At 44.2% G+C, this 23,216-nt stretch overlaps 1 protein-coding gene across 3 annotated transcripts in view; it reads right to left on the bottom strand.

Annotated features, from left to right (window-relative positions):
• The window catches only part of Nmnat2 (nicotinamide nucleotide adenylyltransferase 2), a 206,943-nt gene that overhangs the window by 143,361 nt on the left and 40,366 nt on the right, over positions 1-23,216 (bottom strand). The window contains exon 1 of one of the 3 annotated variants that reach the window (XM_006979925.4): positions 14,035-14,353. The exons of 1 other annotated variant lie outside the window; for it this stretch is intronic. In XM_006979925.4, coding sequence (XP_006979987.1) covers positions 14,035-14,119 — 85 coding nt within the window. In that variant the 5' untranslated portion in view covers positions 14,120-14,353. Of the gene's footprint in view, positions 1-13,393; positions 13,545-14,034; positions 14,354-23,216 lie in introns of those variants that run through there. One more of the 3 variants, XM_076547635.1, reaches the window with a different exon arrangement.

Genomic DNA, 23,216 nt, shown 5'->3' with positions numbered 1-23,216 from the left:
CTTATGAACACAGACATGTATTCAGGCAAAACACTCAGACACATAATTTTTTTAAAGACAGACAAGAATGTAGATGGTACTAAGATTTCTTTCATCCATTTACTCATTCAGTAGACATTGGCTGAAGACACTGTTCTAGGAGCCCCATACATTGAAAACAGACATGAGATTGATCCTAGGCTTCCGGGGCCTCACTTTTCTTCCAGAGAGGTCGGCATTAAATAAACACAGCCAAGAAGGAAAAGCTTTGTGAAAAGTGAGGAGAGACTAGAGAAAAGAGACACCAGTAATGAAGTGAGGGAACTGGGAGGTGTGATGTGAGACGGTCTGTCGGGGAGGAGGACTTGCCCGCCCCGGGGAAGACCTCACGATACAGAGGGCAGCAAATTAGACGTGGCTCCTCCAGGCAGAGCTGAGCATGGCTAAGAACGAGGTAGAATAGGGCTTTAGGGCGGAGTGGCTGGAGGAGGCTTGTAGGTCACAGGGATAATGGCAGAGGTGGGGGGGGGGCGCGGAAGCAGGCAGATCACTCCAACTTTTGCTCTGAGTGAAACAGGAAGCCCCTGAAGGAGAATATTAGACTATTACCTGACTTAGATCCGGCATACATGCTTTTTTTAAAGGATTTCTTTGACTCTTTGCTAAAAACTAAGTGTTGAAACCAGCCCCGACTCCAACCGCACCACATAAATAAATGAATAAATGCAAAAAGATAGGAGGAAAAAATGAAGTACCGATGGCCAAAGACAGAAGTAGAGAGTCCGGTTAAGAGGATAGCAAGCTGGGAATGGAGCTCAGTTGGTACACTGCTTGCCTGGCATGCATGTAGATCTGGGTTCAACACTCAGCACCCCATAAACTGCCTGTAAGTCCACAGGAGAATCAGAAGTTCAAAGTCCTAGTGAGTTCAAGGCCAGTCTGGGCCACATGAGACTCGGTCTCCCAGAAAATAAAAATCATTTTTTAAAGAGGCTGTTGCCGTCATTTGGAGGAACAGCGGCAGTGGCTTGGGAGAGGAGCGGAGGTGAGGTGAGCGGTTGATCCCAGTTACACGGAGAAGACACAAAGATCGCCAACATTTGCTGACCTTCGTAGGGTACAAAAGAGGGAAGAAGCCGGGCGGGGGTGGCGCATGCCTTTAATCCCAGCACTCAAGAGGCAGAGGCAGGCAGATCTCTGTGAGTTCGAGGCCAGCCTGGGCTACAGAGCAAGATCCAGGAAAGGCGCAAAGCTACACAGAGAAGCCCTGTCTCAAAAAAACAAAAAAAAAAAAAAAAAAAAAAAAGAGGGAAGAATTAAGCCCTAGTTTGAGAGTTTTAGTCTAAGAAAGAAAAGTGAGACACCATGAGCATGCACTTTTACTTAGGACAGTCCCCTGTTCCTGATCCTGTGGTGTGGTAAATGGCTTTTGTTTGTTTGTTTCTTTTCTTTTGGCTTTTCAAGACAGGATTTCTCTGTGTAGCCCTGGCTGTCCTGGAACTCACTCTGTAGACCAGGCTGGCCTGGAACTCAAAGATTCACCTGCCTCTGCCTCCCTCCTGAGTATTGGGATTAAAGGTGTGTGCACTGCCACTGTGGAAAATGTTCAGTGAAGTCCCGACGCAGCAGCATGGCTACTCACATAGTGGGTAGCAACAGTGATGCAGGTCACGAGGGTGCCATGGAGACACCAGCCCTTCAGGGACCAGCCCTCTTGGTCTCTGGCTACCTCCTCCTTTTGACTTCACTATCCCCCCTGATTATAAGAATTGGGGTATTCACTTTTATTTAATTCATATGGGTGTTTTGCTTTCATGTATGTATGTGCACCATGTACATGCAGTGCCCACGGAGGCCAGAAGAAGAGGGTGTCACATCCTCTGGAACTAGAGCTACAAATGGTTATTAGTAACCACATGGGTGCTGGGAATCAAACCCAGGTCGCCTGGAAAAGAAGCAAGGGCTCAACCTCTGAGCCATCTCTCCAGCCCTCAAATCATAAGAACTTTATTGACTAATTCCTTATCCAAGACTAAAGAACATTATGCATCAGGTTCAATGAAAAGCAGTTGGATGGCAGTAGGTTTTTGGTTTGTTTGTTTGTTTGTTTGTTTGTTTGTTTGTTTTCTGAGACAGGGTTTCTCTGCGAAGCTTTTGGAGCCTATCCTGGAACTCCCTCTGTAGATCAGGCTGGCCTCAAATTCACAGAGATCTGCCTGCCTCTGTCTCCCGAGTGCTGGGATTAAAGGCGTGCGCCGCCACTGCCCAGGCAGATAGCAATAGTTTTTTAAACACTCAGATACAGGAGCCATAGGGAGGATGATTGTGGTAAAGGTGGTAGCGAGGATCACACTTGCCTTTGCTATAAAATTCATAAATCTTAAGAAATTGTGAAGTAGAGAAGGAAAAGGGAGCCAATGTCAAGAGGGTAGCTTTGGTCACATCATGGAAGCATTGAAACATCATTTAAAGCTAAAATACTTCTGAGGCTAGCTGCCAAAAAGTATCAAAAGGAAAAAAATGTGATCCATGTCCATGAATGCTTATAATTAGAAGATCTCTGGCAGTGGAAACGTTTGTTCATTGTGAACTAATGCCGATTTTACATATTTTGAGATAGGACATGATTCTCTAGCAAAAGAGCTTCTATGGCCTCAGTCTCTAGCCTCAAATCCAAAAGAATTATTCCAAATGTCTTTGGTGAAGCAAAACTGTGTATGTTGAGGATTGCAAAACAAAACTGATATTAAAAAGGTATTTTACGCATTTCTTTGTGTTTGTTCTTTGGTTTCGTTATTTTCTTTCTTTTTGCTTTTCATTTTGTGATTTTTGTGGTGTTTTTACTTTCTCTGTCTTTCTTTCTTTGGTTTCTTGAGACAGGGTTTCTCTGGGTAGCCCTGGCTGTCCAGGGGCTCACTCTGTAGACCAGGCTGGCCTCAAACTTCAAGATCCACCTGCCTCTGCCTTCCAGGTGCTGAGATTAAAGGCGTGTGCCACCACTGCCAGCCGGGCTTTTTTTTTTTTTTTTTCTTCCCTGTTTTAAAGCATCTCTTTGAATATTTGGGATCTTTTTTCAGCAGTTCAGAATATTTGAAACTCTAACGTTAAAAAGAACTACACTAGAAATTATATTTTGCAATGCCATAGGTATTCATTAAGCAATTACCACCAACAGGACACTGCATTGGTGCCTGGGAGGAAAATGGTATAAATATGTTATGATTAGACTCAGACCGCAGGGCTGAGGTGGAGCTCATGGTACAATGCTTGCCTACAGAAAGGCTTGAGTCCAGTGTGGTGGTACTCAACTATAATCCCAGCACTAAGGAGGTCCAGGCTGCAGGACTCCTGCAGGCTCAAGGCCATCATGGGCTACATTGAGAGTTCTAGGCCAGTCAAGGTTGCATAGTTAGATCCTGTCTCAAAGCAAAAACAAGGTGAGTGTGTGTGTGTGTGTGTGTGTGTGTGTGTGTGTGTGTGTGTGTGTGTGAGAGAGAGAGAGAGAGACAGACAGACAGACAGACAGACAGACAGACAGAGAGAACACAAATACTGCTAAAGAAACTTTGTGCTTCGTTGATTGGTTCTTTGTTTTCATTTGTGTTTGGATTTTTTGGAGTTTTGTTGTGGAGAAATGATCTCACTCTGTGGTCAGGGCTGACCTGGAACTCACTCTGTAGCCGGGCTGGCCTCAACCTTGTAGCATCCTTCTGCTTCGGCCTCCCAAGGACTGGGATTACAGGCAAAAGCCACCACATCTGGTTCAAAGAAACATTTTTAAAATTGGGTTTTCATTCTTTACTCCAGTCTGTATTCTCTCTCTCTCTCTCTCTCTCTCTCTCTCTCTCTCTCTCTCTCTCTCTCTCTCTCTCTCTCTCTCACACACACACACACACACACACACACACACACACCCTCTTTTGTGTTTTCCTCCCATGGCTGACAGTATCTTAGGAATAGAGGTTCAAACTTGAGTGTTAGCAGGCTGTGTCTTCAGCTGTCCGTTTAAGATAGACTAACATGAGAGACTTGGATATAAATGTTTCTCTGTGGTTTGTAACATTTCAATTCCTACTTAAAAAAAAATTCAAACTCTTTTTTGACCAACAAAACCTGAACTTACTTATAGAGTATAGCGTAAGAATTCAGTACATGTGTGCAATGTATAATGATCAATCAAAAATGGTGAACGGCTCCCTTTCCTTAAACTTTTGTATGTCAGGAAGCATCCATCTTGCTTTGTTTAGACAGGGTCTTACATACCTCAGACTGTCCTTGAATTCTTGATCCTCCTGCCTCTAACCCCTAAGTGCTCAGATTGTAGGTGGACACTAATACACTCTGTTCTCAAGCTGTTTCTTAAGTCAAATGAACCTCTTAATTACAAGAGTTAGTGGATGTTATTGTGTGTTTGGTACGCTTATGTGCTTGAAAGGATGTGTGCATGTGTTATGCTGGTGCACTTGCACTTGTAAGTGTGATGAGAAAGGGTCTATTACTGAACCTGGAATTCATAAATTCAACTAGATGACTGGCTAATGAGCTTCCAGACCCACCTGTTTTCACTCACCAGACACAAGCCACTACACCCAGCGCACTTTTGAAATTCTGATAGTTCTAAACAACAACAACAACAACAACAACAACAACTTAGATACATAGACTATGATAAAGTAAAGCAAAAAGAAATAGTTCTTCATCTCAAAACTGAGAACATCAGCCGGGCGGTGGTGGCGCACGCCTTTAATCCCAGCACTCGGGAGGCAGAGGCAGAGGCAGACTGATCTCTGTGAGTTCAAGGCCAGCCTGGGCTACAGAGTGAGTTCCAGGAAAAAGGTGCAAAGCTACACAGAGAAACTCTGTCTCAGGAAAAAAACAAAAACAAAAACCTCTGAGAACATCAATCCCTGAGTCACAGCCCACAGATGTTTAAACGTGGGTCACAACCCCAAATGGGACCCTGTGACTGATGTGCTGGACTGAGAAATATTTGGCTCCAGGAGAAGGCTTCTGAAGCATGACAGCCAAAGATGAACCCAAAACCCAAATGTGTAGTGAACTCAAGGTGTTTCTGGAAGCAGCCACCCATGGTGCATCTGGGGACTTCACTGGAGAACACACAACAGTCACACTGTACATGTGCATGTCATTAAGCCTGGCCACCCTGATAAATCCTGTCTGAAACACGTCAGTCAGATTCAAGACAGTCGTATGCTGTGTCGCCACAGAGTAATGTTTTCTGCTCATAGAAACATAATTGCTACAGAAAACACAGACCTTTAATATTTTCTTACTGTCATGCTTCAGCATGTAAGCACCAAATTAGTATCTATCTGGATTGTATTGTGTTCGAATTCTTATTTAAAAAACTGCTGTTTTGAGTTGCTGACTTAAGTTTCATAAGACGTTGTTAAATGGCTTTTGGCTTAGGGTAATGCTCGAGTTTGCTTTCTGTTGCTGTGATAAGCATCATAACCAAAAGCAACTCAAGAAATAAGTTTCTTCAGATTCCAGGTTGCAGTCTGTCGTGGAGGGAAGGCAGGGCAGGGGCTCAAGGCGGGAACTGAAGCAGAGACCACGAGGGGACGCTGTTTACTGGCTTGCTTCCTCTGGCTAGTTCAACCTGCTTTCTTATACAGCCAGGCCCACCTGCCCAGAGTGGGTGCTTTCCACAGTGGCCTGGGTGCTCCCGTATCAATCATCCATCGAGAAAATGCCCCATAGACACACCCATAGGCCACTTCGGTGGCTGCAATTTCTCAGTTGAAGCTCTCTCTTCAGGTGTGTCAAGTTGAGGAGAAAGATCCACCCTTACAGTTGGGACAGAATTGCTAACAGTTTTCCAAACAGCCCGAACGTACTTCTGCCTACGTATTTATGTGAAGCTGCATTCTCCACACTGATGATTATAACGTTAAAACAACAGTCACAGAAACATGAAGATGTTCTGCGTCCTCCAGTATCAAATATTCAGGCAAGATTTAACTCCTTGTTTTTGTTTTGCTTAGGGATTTGTTTTTCAGACAGCTTCTCATGGAGCCCAGACTGGCTTCAAACTTGTTTTGTAGCTGAGTATGACCTTGAACTTCTTCTGATCCTCTCCCATCTACTTCCTGAGTGTACCCACCAAACTAGGTTTATTTGGAGATCAACCCCCAGGACCTCATGAATGGTATGCAGACACTCTATCAAAGCAAAGACATCCCTAGCCTCAAGCCTTGATTCTTTATGTAAAAACTAACAAGCACATCCATCTCATTAGCTTGCAAATTTGCTTTCATCTTTAATCAATAATAAAGGTATATACATTACAAACAGTCATTTTAGAATAAATTCCTTTATGATTTATTATCAGTTAATGTTTGATTTTATATATTTATATAACCAGACTTGAGTAGGAAAATGTCTTAGGTAAAAAATGGCCACAAATAGAAAAAACTTCAGAAGCCCTGTTCTAGACTGTCTTTGGATTGGGATGAATTCTGGGTGAGAGGTTTGTCTCTTACAGTCCGCTCCTGTTCACATGAGGGCGGCCACTCAATTCAGCAAGAAAGAGCACATCAAGCTGTTTGTACCAGCCCAGTTTTCCTATATCATGAGCACACACAGAGCAGCAACCATGAGAGACTCAAGTATAACCTTCATCTTAACAGTGTTGAAGGCTGAATGGGAGTTCCTAACACTGCTTGATGGTGTTACTAAAATCACCATCTTGAGAATGGGCAAGTTTTGGAAAATTTTGTGAACTATGTAATATCAGCTGCTTCCATTTCACAGCTTCACATTAAGAAAAAAAAAAACAGTTTTAGATCTTGATTATCTTCCAATTTCATACTAAAAAAAAAAAAAACTTTTGATCTTTTTAATTTCCATAATGCTGATGAGCTTCAGCATTGTTCGTGTGTGAAGAACTTTGAAGAATGTGTCTGGAGCCTCTGGGGAGCTTGCCATACAGCACTCAGATATGCCAGGCTACAGAGAGACTTTGAACATAGCTATTCGCTTCTCCTGTTACAGTGCTTGGTAAGAATACGGACTTCCTGCCGGGCGGTGGTGGCTCACGCCTTTAATCCCAGCACTTGGGAGGCAGAGCCAGGTGGATCTCTGTGAGTTCGAGGTCAGCCTGGTCTACAAAGAGAGCTCCAGGACAGGCACCCAAACTACATAGAGAAACCCTTTCTCGAAAAACAAAAACAAAAACAAAACAACAAAAAAAAGCACTTCCTAAAATTTGGAGTCGAACCCACTCATGTTCACTTTGTCCACCAGCTAAAACCTGCTTCTCCTCTGGTGTCTTCTATTATCTGTCCTGGTCAGGAACTCACAAATCAGCAACTATGGATCTCTTTTTAGTTCCTCAGTGACTTTCGATAAACTCCTTGCCCTTCCCGAGTAACAGCAGCCAGGCCCGACGGCCATCCTCCGTCTTGATTCTGTGTTACTGAAATGCGTGCCTAAGAAATCACCACATCCTTCCCCTTCCCCAGCCGCCTATGTGCACCTTTGATTACAAGGGCTAGAGAGGCGGCTGGCTCAGTGGTTCAGAGTGCTGGCTGCTCTTCCAGAAGACCCGAGTTTGATTCCCAACACCCACATCAGGCAGCTCACAACCCCCTGAAACTTCAAGCCTAGGGTCACCTGTGCCGCCTTCCGGCCTCCAAGGCACACACATACCTATAAATAGAGATGATAGACTCCTAAAACCCAACTAGGTATCAAATTTAAAGATATGGCTATTTTACGTCTTTTCTTAAAAACAATGCAATGTCTCTTCACTGCCATTGGGGTAAAGCCCGAGTCCCTTACCCGGAGTTGCACACTTTCATGACTGATTAGACCTCACCCACCTCTCTCTCCTCTCTGTACCCCTTTCCACGAGGCATTTTGAACTTTTTTTTTTTTTTTTTTTTTTTTGGTTTTTCGAGACAGGGTTTCTCTGTGTAGCTTTGCGCCTTTCCTGGAACTCACTTGGTAGCCCAGGCTGGCCTCGAACTCACAGAGATCCACCTGGCTCTGCCTCCCGAGTGCTGGGATTAAAGGCGTGCGCCACCACCGCCCGGCTGGCATTTTGAACTTTTGATTCTGAGACCTGATGACTCCTTTTCATTGTCTCAGGCCAGGAGCATGCTCAGTTTAGGTCTGGCCCAAGAGTCCATACCGTCATTTATTTCCTATTTATTCAGCTACTGTGGTAGGGCGCCTCCTCCGTGCTAGGTATTAGGAAACAGTGAAGAAACCACGCTTTTCCAGTTGTTTCTCTCCTTATAGAAATTCAACCACAGCATGAAAAACCCGGAGTTTGAGGTGAGACGGGAGTTTGAAGAGAACTGAGAGTTATGTCACAGAAAACCGTATCAGATGGCATGGCAGCCAATGTCAGGGAAGCCAGGCTTATTTGGGAGTCAGCGGGGGTTCTCTTGAGAAAGTACTGTTGAAGTGAAAATCTAAATAAAGGTATCAATTGAAGTAAAGAGTGGGAAGGGAAGAGAATGTTGGGGGAGGTGGCAGAGACGTTCTGAGAGTGCAGTAAAACTGGAAAAGGGGGGGGGGACTAACAAAAACAAGGCCTCCCTTGGTACCAGCAGATGATGCCTCTGTCGCATATGCTTTCTTGGTGGCCTGTGTTACCGAAAGGGAACAGCTGCGAGGTTCTCCTCGCCCTCTGTGGCCAGCCTAGTGCCGAGGGCTCCTCGTTTCAGCCATGCCAATGACTCAATATCATCCTTGCAGTTGTGAGGATGGGTATGAAAGGGTGCCGTGGATTCGAGGCTGGATTTGTGAAAACTGGTTCCTTCCTGATTTTCACTTACGCTCTTGATCAAACGGCCCACTTGTACTTCTGCTTTGCCATTTGTGCAGGAGGTGGTACTGTGTTCCAGCTCAGCCAGACGTGGGTGGCACACCACTGTCCATCTCAGCACTCAGGGTGCTGAGGCAGGAGGATGATAAGTTCAAGGATAGCATGGGCTATCTAGCAAGTTGTAGCATGGCCTATTCAATGAGAACTTGACTCAAAATCTCCCACGTCTGCTCTCCCCCTTACCCCAAATCCATTCTTCTCACAGAACAGCAAGTAAATCCATGGTATGGAACAATATGCTGTGTTTAGTGACCTTTTAATATAAGTATTAATATAAGTATAAGTGACCTTTAATATAAGTATTTCAAGCAAACATGTTAACCCCCACACACACACAATATATATATAAATAATATGTATTATATATATATAGTCTTGTGTATACCTCTAGCTGGCCTGGAACTCTCTATGTAGACAAGGTTAGTATCTTAAGTGCTTTCTTACTTCCTGGCAGTTCCCTATCATTGACCCCCAAGTTCATTACCAACTATCACAATAGAGGCTACATTCCATCTGCACACCCAGAGAGCCGTCTCCCCATCCTTTAGAAGGAGCAGAATCAGACCACTGCCTCTTTTCAAACGACCCAATTGCTCAAAGTAAAGACACATTGAAATAGAAACACTGGAAAATCAGGTTACTTGACAGTCATCAAGCACATGATACATTTCAGCTCCGATTAAATCATCTCATTCTTCTAGCTTTTATGCCCAAACTAATCAGTCAGTCTTTTTTTCTTTTCTATTTAAACTTGCTGTTTGACTACTCAATGGTAGACTTACAACTAAATATATCAATATAAATATCTACTATTCTTAATTTTCAAGTAGAGATTACATATTAGCATGCTAGAAATGGTATTTCAGTATAATTTTATTTCAAGTTATGAAGACTAAGAATTTCCATAAAAATCCTTCGAGCTTCACATTGCCTTCTTACGCAGTGAGGTTGACCCATGAAACGTGGCATCGTTAGTTCATGGGTTTACTTTGCTAAAACATTTTAGTTACAAATGAGTATAAAATTATCACAAATGCTTTGTTTTCCTATATTTCTGTAGTCCACAAATGGGATATAAAAAAAAAAAGTTCAACTCTTCTTTCAGAAAGTTCATTCTAAAATATTTTACAAATATCCAAAATTGTGCCAGATGTCATTTATAAAAATGAAGAATTCAGCTTTGGGGGGGGGGGTATGACTTAATCAATAAAGTACTTTCTTCCAAAGGACCTGAGTTCAACCTCCAGAACCCACATTTAAAAAAAAAAAAAGCTTGATGACACATACTTGTAGTCCCAGCACTGGGGAGGTGGAGACAAGTGGGTCCCTAGGGCTTGTTAATGACAGGCCCTGTCTTTAAAAAGATGGATAGCTCCTGAGGACAACACTCAAACTTGTCCCGTGGTCTTCACGCACACCTGTTAACACACATGTCCCCTTACACATACATGCTCCTGCACACACATGAATATACCACCTGCATTTCAAAAAAGAAAAGTGAGTTCTATAGTTCTAAGTGCTGATTATGTTTGTTTGTTTATGTTTTCTCTTATTTACCCCTCTAGGAAGCAACTGGATTTTAAAAAATACAGGCCCTCTACTAAAGGAATTTACGTTTTGATTTTGAGATAGTATCTCATATAGCTGGCCTTAAACTATTTAGCAAAGGCTGCCCTTGAATTCTTGATCCTCCTACCTCTGCATCTCAATTCTGGGTTACAAGCATGTACCACCAAATTTCGCACACTCAAAGAAAGTTTGATAATTTAATTATGTTAAGTACTTATGTGTTCATGGGGAACATCTTAACATCATTTTAAAAAGGAAATAGTTCATGGATAACTTGTCTCTCTTGCAATGAGAAAAAGCTCTTAAGGAAACACATCACCAAAATGCAATGAGCTGATAGTCAATTTCATTCTAATTAGCATACTTTTAAAGGAAATAGTGTTCAGTAGATGACCCAATCAGATTAGCTGAGCACCTCTTCCTGGCTCATGCAATACAGCAGAGTCTGTAAGAGGGATCTGAAATGTGAGGTTCCAGACAACCCAGTCAAGAGAGTGGTAGTACACTTGTGTAATCCCAGCATTAGTTCAAGGTCATCCTTGCCAACAGAGGCATGCTGAGGCCAGCCTAGGGTACTTGAGACCCTGTCTCAAGATCAAATCACTTTGTGACCTGCTCAGTTTCTGAATATCAGCTTCCCACTCACAAATGAGATGGTGATATTTGTCTTGTAAGATTGTTATTATGAACCAGTTCAAAACATACATGAAAAGCTTTTAATGAGAAACTGCCATACAAAAGTAATTTATAAAGCCAAGTGTGATAGTCCATGCCTGATAGTCCATTTGCAAGGCTGAGGCAGGAGAATTACTATAACTTTGGGACCAGTTTGGGCTAAGAGTGAGACCCATTATCAAGAAATATAAAATGAAATAAAATCAATTCAGGCCTTTAATCGCAGTACTCAAAAGAGAGGCAGGTAGATTTCTGTGAGTTCAAGACTGGCCAGATCTATATAGTAGATTCTAGGCCATCCAGGGCAATATAATTGAGACAGAGTCTCCAAAATAGTTAAATAAGTTAAAAATAGTTAAATAAGAAAATAGTTAAATAAGAAAACAAAGACATTATTTACAGGGCTTGGAAGGCAAAGATGCTTGCCACCAAGGCTGACAACCTGAGTTCAGCACCCAGTCCATACACAGTAGAAGAAGAGCAGTTCCCGAAAGCTGTCCTCTGACCCACACACGAAAGCTGTGGCACATGCATGCATGCATGCACGCAGGCGCACGCGCGAGAGACACACACACACACACACACAAATAATAAAGAAATAAGTGTCATAAGAATAATTTTCAAAATGTATAAGAAGCTCAAAGATACTACCAGTAAGAGATCCCACGACATATAGTTTAGTATCTCTTTTGTCTTCCTCTTCTCGCTTCCTTTTCGAGTTTATAGACTTTTAGAAAGGCCTCCATTAGGTAGTAAGCTCCTGAAACCCATCGTGAGCACATCACAGCTTTTTCCTGTGTTGCTCTTTAAATTGCGCCTAATGGATACTCAAAAGGCTTCGTTGACAGATCTTCTCGATTGGTCCTTGAGGCCAATGGGAGGTGAATAATGGCCACTGTCAAAAGTCTCCTTTCACTTCTTCTAAATGCAAAACCTTCTGCTACAACCCAGGCCTGCTCTCACATTCTATCCCCAAAGCTCCTGGAGAATTGGCACGTTAGCATTCCCTCGGTAACAAGGCTACCGATACAAGGTATCACTGTTACCGAACTCGACAGCGGCAAGACAAGGCCCTTGCTCTCAATCAAAATCTGACCCACTTCCGAGCCCACAGCCAGTGGGATTTTCCACATCCTTAGTTCCAGAAAGAAAGGAGGAGCACCCACTGGCCCACTAAAGATTCCTAGAGCTAAGGAGTTCCCAAGGAAGCTCCACCCTTCCCGGCCAAGGGAGAGGGAAACAATATCAACATAAGGCTGCCAACAGAAGAGTGGATGACGAGGACGAAGAATACAAGAGAAAATTTTGACACTGGACTCAAAAGAAAGTAAAAAGTGGCGAATGCCCGGGGTGTTGCTACTTCAGAAGACTGAGAAGGTGGCCCACGCTGCTGCTGGTCTACCTTGATGCTGTAACAAAGGCCCCTGTTTAACAGGCAAGTTGGCATCATCTCTGAATAAACACTTTCAGAAGCTTACAGAATAATGCGGAAGGGATGGCTACTAATTAGGCTCCCTCTTCCCATTCTGTACAGTGGCCACCGGATCTGCCCCGTGTGCAGGGGAGTTTTATAACCTTGTCGTGAGCTTTTTAATCATCAGGCCAAGTGAAGATTCACCTTTTAGGTTTAGAGACGGGTATTTTTAACTTGAGCATGTGGGGTCGTCTTTACGGGTATGCTGTGGCTTTCATCTAACAGCCTAGGAAAGCTCTGGCAGTCCTCCAGCCCTGGGCAAACACGTGTGCCCGCAGCCAGTGGCAGCGTGCTGCGTTTCAGCACCGCCGCCTGTGGAGAGCGCCTCACCGCAGGGCCGGGTCAGGGCCTCTCACCCTTTCCTTCTTCCATCCCGGGCGCGCTGGCTCTCACCTACTTTCCCTGAGTCCCAGGAAAAAGCACCTCCAACTTCTAACTTTCTCGATTCCTGCTTTTAAAGTGACCCCCGCGTCTCTCTCTCTCTCGGAGGTCTAAATGCGCACACACCCTGCGCCTTTGGGTCCTAACAGGGAGCAGCCTCTGAGCCGCGTGGCATCTCTCTGCTGGACCTTGTGCTCAGACGCTGGGGCCCGATCCCTCTCGCTACACGCCCCACACCTCAACAACAAACTCGTGAAGACGCGTCCCTACCCGACTCTCACGCACATCCACACATCCATCCTCACACTCACGCTGCCAGGCTGACTGACGGGTGCCATCGCCGCCCTGGACAGAACCTTGGCCAACTTGAACCCGGATCCATCTCGCCAGTTCGTGGACCACCTCCCGCAGCCGCCGCCCCGCCCCCTCCCCTTCCTAGGCAGCCAGAGCCAAACCTGGGCCGGTCAGGGGTACCCCTCGCCATCAGTCAGCATCCACCGCTCGGGGCCACACAGAGCCACAGCCCCCAAACATTTGTCCCTGAGCCTCCAGGAACCGCTAGCCAAACCCGGTAGTCGTCTCCTTGGAACCCGAGTCCCTGTCACTGGTGTGTCGTGTGCGTGTGTTTGTGTCTCCGAGGCACATTTAACTCCTTCGAGCTTTCTGTCCATCCTAAACAAACAGCACGTTATCTCCAATCCCTCTCCTCCCTTCTCCGCACCCCAACCTCTGCTGCCATCCCTACCCTCGCCCGCCAAGTAGCCAAACCTCCGCACCGTCGGTCGCACTCCAGGGCTCTAACCCGGAGCTCCCACCCCGCCCCAGAGGACATTCACCCCCAACCCCGCACCTCCCCCACCCCTGGCCCTCGGCGAGGCGATCTGGCCCCAAGCTAGAGAAGCCTGAAAAAAAAAAAACGCAGCCTGCGTCGGCTCTCGCTAGCGGTGGTCGCAGGGACTGACCTGGCACTAGCCAGATCAGCGGGCGCACCCCTCCAGAGGGGCGCACGCCTTTCTGCCCAGTCGCCCTGGAAAACCACGGTAGAGGCGAGAGTAGAGCAGCGGAAGCAGCCTCCGGGGTGGGCGGGAGGACTCACCGAACATCTGAATGTGCCCTTTAGTGATGGGATTGAAGCTGCCGCAGGCCAGCAGGATAACGTGGGTCTTTGTGGTCTCGGTCATGATGGGAGTAGGTCCCTCGCGCTGGTCCAGGGGTTGCCTCTTTTTGTGTCTCGTTATGTCTGCAGACGGAGAAAGGAAGGCGAGGCTCCGGCGGTGGATGCTGTGGACTCCAAGGAGCCGCTCTAGACGCAAACCGCGTCACTCCCCGCCTCCCTTTAACGCTTGCAACTCCGGCGAGATCCGGGGCTGCTTTTGTATTGCTCTTCCCTCGGTGGTGATCAGTCCTACTTCCTCTCTCGCGTCTTTTGCGTCAGTCACTGGTCCTGGTGCCTGACCCTGTCATCTCTGTCCTCCCCATCCCACTTCATTGCATCAGCCCATCTTAGTTTATCTACAAGGCAAGAAACCCAGAGCCTTGCATACTCACAGCTTGGTGTGCGGGCTATGTCCTGCCTCCTTCAGATTTTGTTTTCCTATCTTACTCCTTTTCTCTCCCTGTCTACATTCCCTAACATATCTAACTCCAAAAAGGGTTGATTTTTATAAATTTTCTTTCTCATGGCCTCAATATTTTAAGTGACAAATGACCGTTGCTCTTTTCAATAGTCTTCATTTCGGACTTCTTTTCTCCCTTATTTGGTGATTCTGAGCTATTGAAAGGAGTCCAGATCTTGACCCGTGGCTACTAAGAAATAGTGAGTGGTGAGAGCCCGTCTGTTAACTCTGGTCCTTTGTGTGGGTTGAAGCAATTATGGATTTGAGCAAATATGAATGAGGAAATTACTAAGGCTAGGTATTAGGAAATTCACGTTCCTTCATCACCTTATCCAAGTTGAGACAGTTACCATTCCATCCTCATTTCTGGAGTGTTCACTCTCTAAAAGATGCTGTTATGAACCCCTCTGAAAGAGCAAAGCATGTCTCTTCATTAAATTTATGTTCTACTTGAGGGAGGTTAATAATAACCAGAAAGAAACATACTAGGTGTAAATGTGCAAAACATAATAAATAAATTAACTCATTCTCTGACAGAACAGATTGGACAAATAGATGGTCTGAGAAAGCCTCCCTGGGGGGCATGGCATTTACTGTGAGACCTCTTAGACAATGAGTTGCTAGTTCCGATATTTAGGGACAGGATAGAGCTTCCTGTGCTCATGACCATGAAAGGAGGCCCGTGGAAGCAGAAGCCCTGGACACTGGAAACCAGTAGTAGAGATGTGGGTGCTGGTCATCACATGGGGCCAGGATAATGGGCCAGAGAATTTCTGAGTCACTAACTTACTGTGGGATAACAAAAGAAAGCCTTTGAAACCTTTAAGCGGGAGAGCACTGTGTGATTTACATTTTTAGGAGATCTCTGGCTGTTGGGAGGAAAAGCAAATGGAAAGAGGAGAATGTGAGAGGAGGCTGGCAGCTTTGGGCAGGTGGTGCTGACCTGGGACTGAGAGGGATGGCAGGGAGGAGGCTGGGCAGTGGCAGGATACATAGGGTAGATTTTATGGCTTTTAGTCTTTCCAGATAGGTGGGCTATAGAGAAGTTCGAGACTATGTCTTAAATTTTGAGTTAAGCAAACGAGTGGGCTAAGATTCAGAAAAATGAATAGGGGGAAAGGAAAGGTTTGAAGAATGGTCAGATGTTTGGTTTGCATGCAATATAGAACCAATAATTAGCTTAGTGATTCAGAAGCAAAAAGTATTACTTTCCCAGGCTTCGAGTTTCTAACAGTTCATTGCAAGAGTCTGTTCTCCCCTTCCACATTGTGGGTTCCAGGGGTTGAACCCAGGCCATGAGAGTCTGTAGCAAGTACCTCTACCTGCTCAGCCATCTTGCTAGCTCTGCTCTTTATTTCTTATCTAAGAGTTTGTGGCAGGTATGTGATGAATATTTCTCTGCTGAATAGTAAATCAACCTCTACTATGGAGAAACCTTCTAGTTTATTAAAATGTTTATTACTTTGTACGTGTGCACGTACACACACACACACACACACACACACACACACACACACACACACACACTGCAGCACTACTAGAGAGCTCAGAGGACAACTTGCAGTAGTAGGCACTCTCTTCCCTCCCCCAGTGTGGGTCCTGGGGTTAGAACTCAGGTCATCAGCTTTGGTGACTAGTGCCTTACCTGATAAGCCGTATTACTAGCCCCAAAGTTTCTAGTTTCAGTATAAGAGTCTTAAGAACCAATACGATTCACAAAGAAGTTTGTAACTTCTCCAGCATAAGATGCAAATTAGTGGGGCAGAAAGAGCAAGAGATTTTACAAGCTGGGCAATTAGCATAATTATAGTTAAGCAATAAATATTTATTGAACGCCTGCCATATACCAAGCACTGATTTAGGGGTTGTGAACAAAATGAAGTTCCTGCTTTAATTCAGTTAACATTCTAGGCAAAAACAACAGACCATTAAAAAATGAATGGATGCATTAGTAATAAGATCATATAGAAATATAAAGCAAGAGGAAGAAACAGAAAAGGAAAGAGTCTTCTCTCGCAGGGGTCAGGAATGGACAGGCTCTTTGATAAGATAGTATTTGATCTGGACCTTCAGTCACACAAAGGGTCATGTTGCATAAACATTTGGGGATGAACATTCAAAGAATGGGAAATAGAAAAGGTCTGAGGGGCAAGAGTATTTAGGGGTGCTGAATGCACAACAGCAGTGTGTCTGAAGAAGAAAGAATGTGGAAAGAGTTGGGGAATGATCAGCCAAGTAGGACGGGGTATGGAGAGGCTCACAGACTTTCAGTGGGGCTCCGGTTGTCTCAGTGAGAGAGAAGGGGAGCCACAGCAGTGATTTTGAGTAGATAAGTGACATGAGCTGGCTCACATTTGGAGAGATCTGTTTGGCAGGAGACATATATTTTAGAGTCGTTAGGATAGAGTATTTTTAAAGTCATGGGATTGAATGAGGTCACCCAGGAGAAACAAATAGAGAGAAAAGACAGGAGGCCCTCAGATTCAGCCCAGAGCACAACAAATTAATAACAGTAGCTACATTCATCACACATTCAGAAACCCTGGGACTATGCGCCGTTTAATTTACTGCACATTTTGTTAAGTCCCCAAGTGCATCCCATGTTGGGGGGGGGGAGCATACAGAAGCACAGAGAAATGAATGATCTGGGTTCAGACAGCTGGTATGTCCAAAGTCAGCTGCACCTGCTAGTCATCTTGATCAAAGGCTCTGCTCTGAATCCAACACTACTCTGCTTTGCTTTGCTTTTAGGCCAGAGCAATCACATCTGGACATTATTTGGTTTAGCTTTATTTTGTTTGTTTGTTTTTTTCTTTATCCCTCTTTCTTTCTTTTGGGAAAGGGGTAGGGAAGGAATAGGGTTTCATGTAATTCAACCTTTCCTTGAACTGTCATGGAGCTAAGGATGATCTTGACTTCCTGAATCTTCTGCCTCCACTTCCCAAGTACTAGGATTACAGGCATGCACTGTTATGCCCAGCTACCAGCTATATTTATTATTATTATTATTATTATTATTATTATTATTATTATTATTATTACATGTGTGTGGTGTGTAGGTGTGCACATTCCATTCATATATTCATATGGGGGTCAAAATTGGCTCTCTCCTTATGCCTTTATGTGGGTTCAAGGATCAAATTCAAGTTCCCAAGCCTGCATGCCAAGCACCTTTTTCGACTGAGCCATCTCACTGGTCCTTGACCACGTTTAAAAAATTAAGATAATAGTAGCCACCGGGGGGCTGGAGCCATGGTTCACCTGCTAAGAGCGCTTGCTGCTCTTGCAGAGGACCTGGGTTCAGTTCCCAGCTCCCACACCAAGAGGCTCACAACTGCCTGTAATTCCAGCTCCAAGGGATCCAATACTCTCTTGTGTCCTCCATGGTCACCTGTACATAGGCAGTGCATATACAAACACTCAGACATAGACTCATAAAAGATACAAAATAAATAAATCTTCAAAAAAAATGAGTATCTACCAAGACATGAAGACGCACTGGTCATTGGTGAGGTAGGTAGAACACTGAGCGCATTCTGACAGTTAAGGAAATACTTAGGAGGGGCAGGAGGAAAGCAGGGTTTATAACACAGCTCAGTCAATACATTTTCAGCCTTGTAAGCTATGCCTTAAGTAACAGTTTAAATTCTCAACTTAGAGTACGAACCTAACTGTGTGGTGGTATTGTGTTCCCCGAAATATTGTGCACCCTAATAAACTTATCTGGGGTCAGAGACAGAACAGCCACAATATTAAACATAGAGGATAGGCAGTGGTAGCACATGCCTTTAATCCTAGCATTCCAGAGGCAGAAATCCATGTGTTCAAGGATACAGCCAAGCATAGTGACTCACGCCTTTAATCTCAGAAAGCGAGCCTTTAATCCCAGGGAGTGAAGGTAGAAGGTAGAAAGATATATAAGGTGTGAGGACCAGGAACTAGAAGCATTGGGCTGGTTAAGCATTTGGCCTGGTCAAGCTTTCAGGCTTTGGAGCAGCACAGTTCAGCTGAGATTCATTCTGGATGAGGACTCAGAGGCCTCCAGTCTGAGGAAGCAAGACCAGCTGAGGATCCGGCGAGGTGAGGTAGCTGTGGCTTGTTCTGGCTCTCTGATCTTCCAGTGTTCACCCCAATAACTGGCCTCAGGTTTGATTTTATTAATAAGAACTCTCTAAGATTCCTGCTTCTAAGATTCCTGCTACATAACTGTACCTCTTTTTAAAGTCCGTTTTATAAAATAGTTAATAGCTTACATTTATTTATGGGGGCAGGGCAAGACATGCATATAAAAATCGAAGGACAACTTGTGGGAATGAGTTCTCTCCTTCTACCATGTGGATCCTGGGGACAGAACTCAGATCACCAGGCTGGTGGTAAACAACCTTGTATATTGAGTCATCTTACTGGCTCTGTAATATTCTCTTTCACTCTTCATATTCTTGCATATATCCATATATGCCTAATAAGGGCTCTGGGATTAGAATGTGAAAACATGGAGGCTGGGAATAAGAATGTAGCTCAGGTGGTAAAGTTCCCATGCTACATGCACGAATCTCTGGGTTTGCACTCCAGCATGATAGAAACTGGGAGTGATATACATAGTGAGTGCAAGTTTTAGGCCAGCTTGGGATATGTGAAACTCTGGCTGGTGGGGCGGGGGGGGGGGGGGGGGGGGGGAGGAAAAGAAAAGAAAAACATAGAGGGTAGGTTGAGTAGGATGTGGCTTACTGGCTCAGCCACTTGCTAATTAAATGGCTTTGGGCAAGTCCTTCATTGCTAACCCTTTATTTTCTCAAGTGGAGTGGTACCTATTTCTAGGCTGTTAAGATAGCTACTGTAACATACAGTAAGATTGCCTAGATCCTGACAGATAAACACATTAAAATTCATTTCCAACTATTATCCATAAGATGGATGCTACAGTGTATGGACTGTGTATTGCGATGGGGGTCAAAATGTGAGGAACCGGCAGTTTGCTTTTTGTTTATTGATTTTGTTTTGCTTAAGGCATATTGCCAGCTTTATGCCAAATTGTTTGGCACAAAAAAAAAAATGCACCCATTGTTTTTAAGTGTTTTTTTCCTTCCATTGGTAGCTGAAAAGTATGTTTCTGAATGAAACAATCACAGACAGGGATGGCTTTGGGGGTGTGCCAATAATCTGTGCACTAACTAGTGAAAGTAAATAGCCGGTGACATTAACATTAATGAAGACTTCAACACTTGTTAGGGAGATAGGGAAGTGAGGGAAAATGTAGAAGTAGGGATACCACTTCTCATATAATATTTATAGTGCTCTATTTCTAGGGGTGCTTATTTTAACCTAGGTAGTATAATTTGGTCTAATATTTCAACTTTCTGGCTGCTGAAAATTGCTTTAGGCTGAAAAGGAGTCAGTCACTCTCCACTGCCTGCACTTTGCTATCTGCTCCAACCAGGTGAGCCCCCAAATGGCTAAAGAAAGCCTGTTCCCACAGCTTTCCTACTTACTATAAATCCCCACCCTGGGAGGGCAAGGCCTGCATGTCTATTAGGTCTGATATGAAACACGCATGTGTAAAGTCAGCTCATGCACGCCCAGTGGTCTCCTTATTTATTTAATGAAAATGATTGTGTATTTTCTTTTTTAAATAGTTTTTTAGATTTATTTTCTTTTTGATAATATAGGAGTGCATGTGAATACTGGTGCCCAAGGAGGCCAAGAGGCATCTTATATTCCCCCCAGACCTGGGGTTATGGTGATTATGAGCCATGGGACATGGGTGCTAGAAAGTGAACTCCAGTCCTCTGTGAGAGCAGCACATGCTCTTAGCTGCTGTTAAGAGCATCTCTCCAGTCCTATTGCATATTTTCATAACAAATAATTTCATGTTTATGAAGCTGACTTCTGAAATAATCCTAGGGATCATCTTTTGCAATGAGACCAAAAAAGGCACACCCAAACTTGGGTTCCCTCAGTTCCTGGGACCAGGTCATATCCTGAATTTTTATGTTTTTCTGGTAGAAAAGGAAATAGGATTCTGAGGAAGCCATGAGTTCTTGGGGTTCTCTGGAGTTGCACCCTCTCCTTTATGCTCTAGCCTTCTCTGCATGGGGAAGGCTAACAGGATTGCAACTCTGCTCCCCTGTTTCTCTACAAGCAAACGCTATTATTTCACCCATGTGATAAAATGTTCCTGCTGGATGGTGGCGCACACTGTGGTGATATATTGTGTACCATAATAAAATTTGTTTGAAGATCAGAGAATAGAACAAGCCACTAGATTAAACATAGATGTCAGGTAGTGGTGGCCCACACCTTTAATCCTAGTACTCGGGAGGCAAAGATCCATCTGGATCTCAGTGAGTTCAAAGCCAACCTGTACTACATGAGATTGATTCAGTCTAGGAGAGAAACAGAGCCAGGCAGTGGTGGCACATGCCTTTAATCCCAGTACAGGGAAGCACATGCCTTTAATCCCAGAACTAGGAAGGAAGTAATGGCTGGGTGGAGAAAAGTATATAGGGCATGAGGAGACAGGAACTAAGAGCTCTTTTGGCTGAGGACTCAGAGGTATTCAGTCAGAGGATTCATGGAGTTGGTGAGGTGAGAAGTGGCTGTGGCTTGTTCCTTTGCCTCTCTGATCTTTTAGCATTTACCCCAATATCTGGTACCGGGTTTTTGGGGTTTGTTTGTTTGTTTGTTTGTTTTTAGTTTTTTGGTTTTTCAAGACAGGGTTTCTCTGTGTAGCTTTGTGCCTTTCCTGGAACTCACTTGGTAGCCCAGGCTGGCATCGAACTCACAGAGATCCGCCTGCCTCTGCCTCCCAAGTGCTGGGATTAAAGGCGTGCACCACCACCGCCGCCCAGTTGGGTTTTTTATTAATAAGACCATTTAAGATTTGAACAATTTTTTAAATCCCAGCTCTTAGGAGGCAGAGGCAGGTGGATCTCTGTGAGTTTGAGGCCAGCCTGGGCTACAGAGTGATATCCAGGACAGCCAAGGCTGTTTCACAGAGAAACCATGTCTCAACAAAACAAAGCAAAACATGTTTCTACAGCGAGATTCCCCTTTCTTCAGCTCCAAACTCTGCCTCCGCGTTCACTCAGGCTTGTAATATTTCTAATTGTTCAAATCCCATTTCACAAATGAATGATGTTTCTAAATTTAAAACCTGGTCTTCAGTTTTAAACATAGCTGTTTCCATGATAAAAGAGGAAAAGTCCTCTGGTCTATACAATAACCACTGTCTACTAATGAAGTTCTTCATTACATTCAGATATTTGCCAGTCTTTTCTCCCTCTTTCTCTCAGATATCTGGGATGGTACAAACATTGCTTCACCAGGAGACCGAGGATACCAATATTTCTATTTCTATTTCTTTTCCCAAGAGCAGAAATGGAGCTAAGAGAAATCAGTTCTAAGAGATTTGGAAAGAAGTTTAATTGATTAAGAAGTAAAATTATTCTCTGAAATGTCATCTGAGAATATCTCTGCCTCCTGCCTGTAAGTCACCAAAATGGAAAACACAGACTCAAGGGAGCAGTAAATCAAGGACGGGGAACTTAAAATACAGAGTATTTTTCCATTAGATCAATACCTTGTGATGTTAAGTCAGAACTGACCTATAACTTCATCCAATGACTCCAAGCATATCAGAACACAGGGGTAACTTGCTGGTAGTAACAAAACTTACTGCAGAGGAAATGGAGTGGTACGAAGACATTGCATTACTCAGTCTCTGGTCTCCGTCTTCAGAATCTATACTCTTCCCATGGCTGGGGCGAGGTAGAACAAGCTTAGCAGCTGCACACTTCCAAACTTTTATATCTGTTTGTATTATGCAGGACAGTTTCAGAAGCAAATAGCAGAAACTCAAAGCAAGGTTTAATCCAAAGAGGAATTTGGTCTATGAGTCTGGGCAATCTAGCTTTAGGCACAGGTTCAAATAGCCACTTATTTTTCTATGTATGTATGTAAGCATGATTTTATGAGACAAGATCTGACTCTGTAGCCCAGATTAACCTGAATTTCATTATATGTAGTTCAGGCCAACCTGAAATCATGATAGTATTTCTACTTCTGTGTCCCAAGTTCTGGGATCTGTTCCTACACCCAGCTGGGGTTTACATAATCTCAATTTCCTTTTCTCAGTATCTCTAGCTTGCTTTCCTCTATGATTGCTTTATTCTTGGGTGCAAGACCTCCATATTAGAGCAAAATGACTACTGACAGCCTTGCATAGCATTATCCTTATGTGGGTCATGATCTCATGAGCACAGACAGCATCTTTTCCAAGAACAAGAGCAAAATGCTGAAAGAAGGGGCTGGAGAGATGGTTTGGCAGTTAAGAGCACTGGCTGGTCTTCCAGAAGGCCTGAGTTCAGTTTCCAACATCCACATGAAGTGGCTCACAGCTGCTTATAACTTCAGCTTCGTGGGGATCTGACACCTTCTCTGGCTTCTACAGTAACCTGTACTCATGTGCACACACAGAGAGACAGACATGCATATATACACACAAACAAAAACAGTAAGTCTAAAAAGAGTCTCAAGAGAAACTGCTTAGTGTTGATCAGAATAAGTGCCACCCCCGGTCAATTGCTGTGACTATAAAGAGGAAATTTTCTAATTGGTCAACCCTATCAGGAGGGAAGGCCAACCCCATCCAAAGAATTTAGAC

The sequence above is a fragment of the Peromyscus maniculatus genome, chromosome 11 (assembly GCF_049852395.1).
Source record: "Peromyscus maniculatus bairdii isolate BWxNUB_F1_BW_parent chromosome 11, HU_Pman_BW_mat_3.1, whole genome shotgun sequence".
Taxonomy (NCBI): domain Eukaryota; kingdom Metazoa; phylum Chordata; class Mammalia; order Rodentia; family Cricetidae; genus Peromyscus; species Peromyscus maniculatus.
Note: the sequence above shows the minus strand (reverse complement) of the source record. Positions and strands in the feature narration are given on the sequence as shown.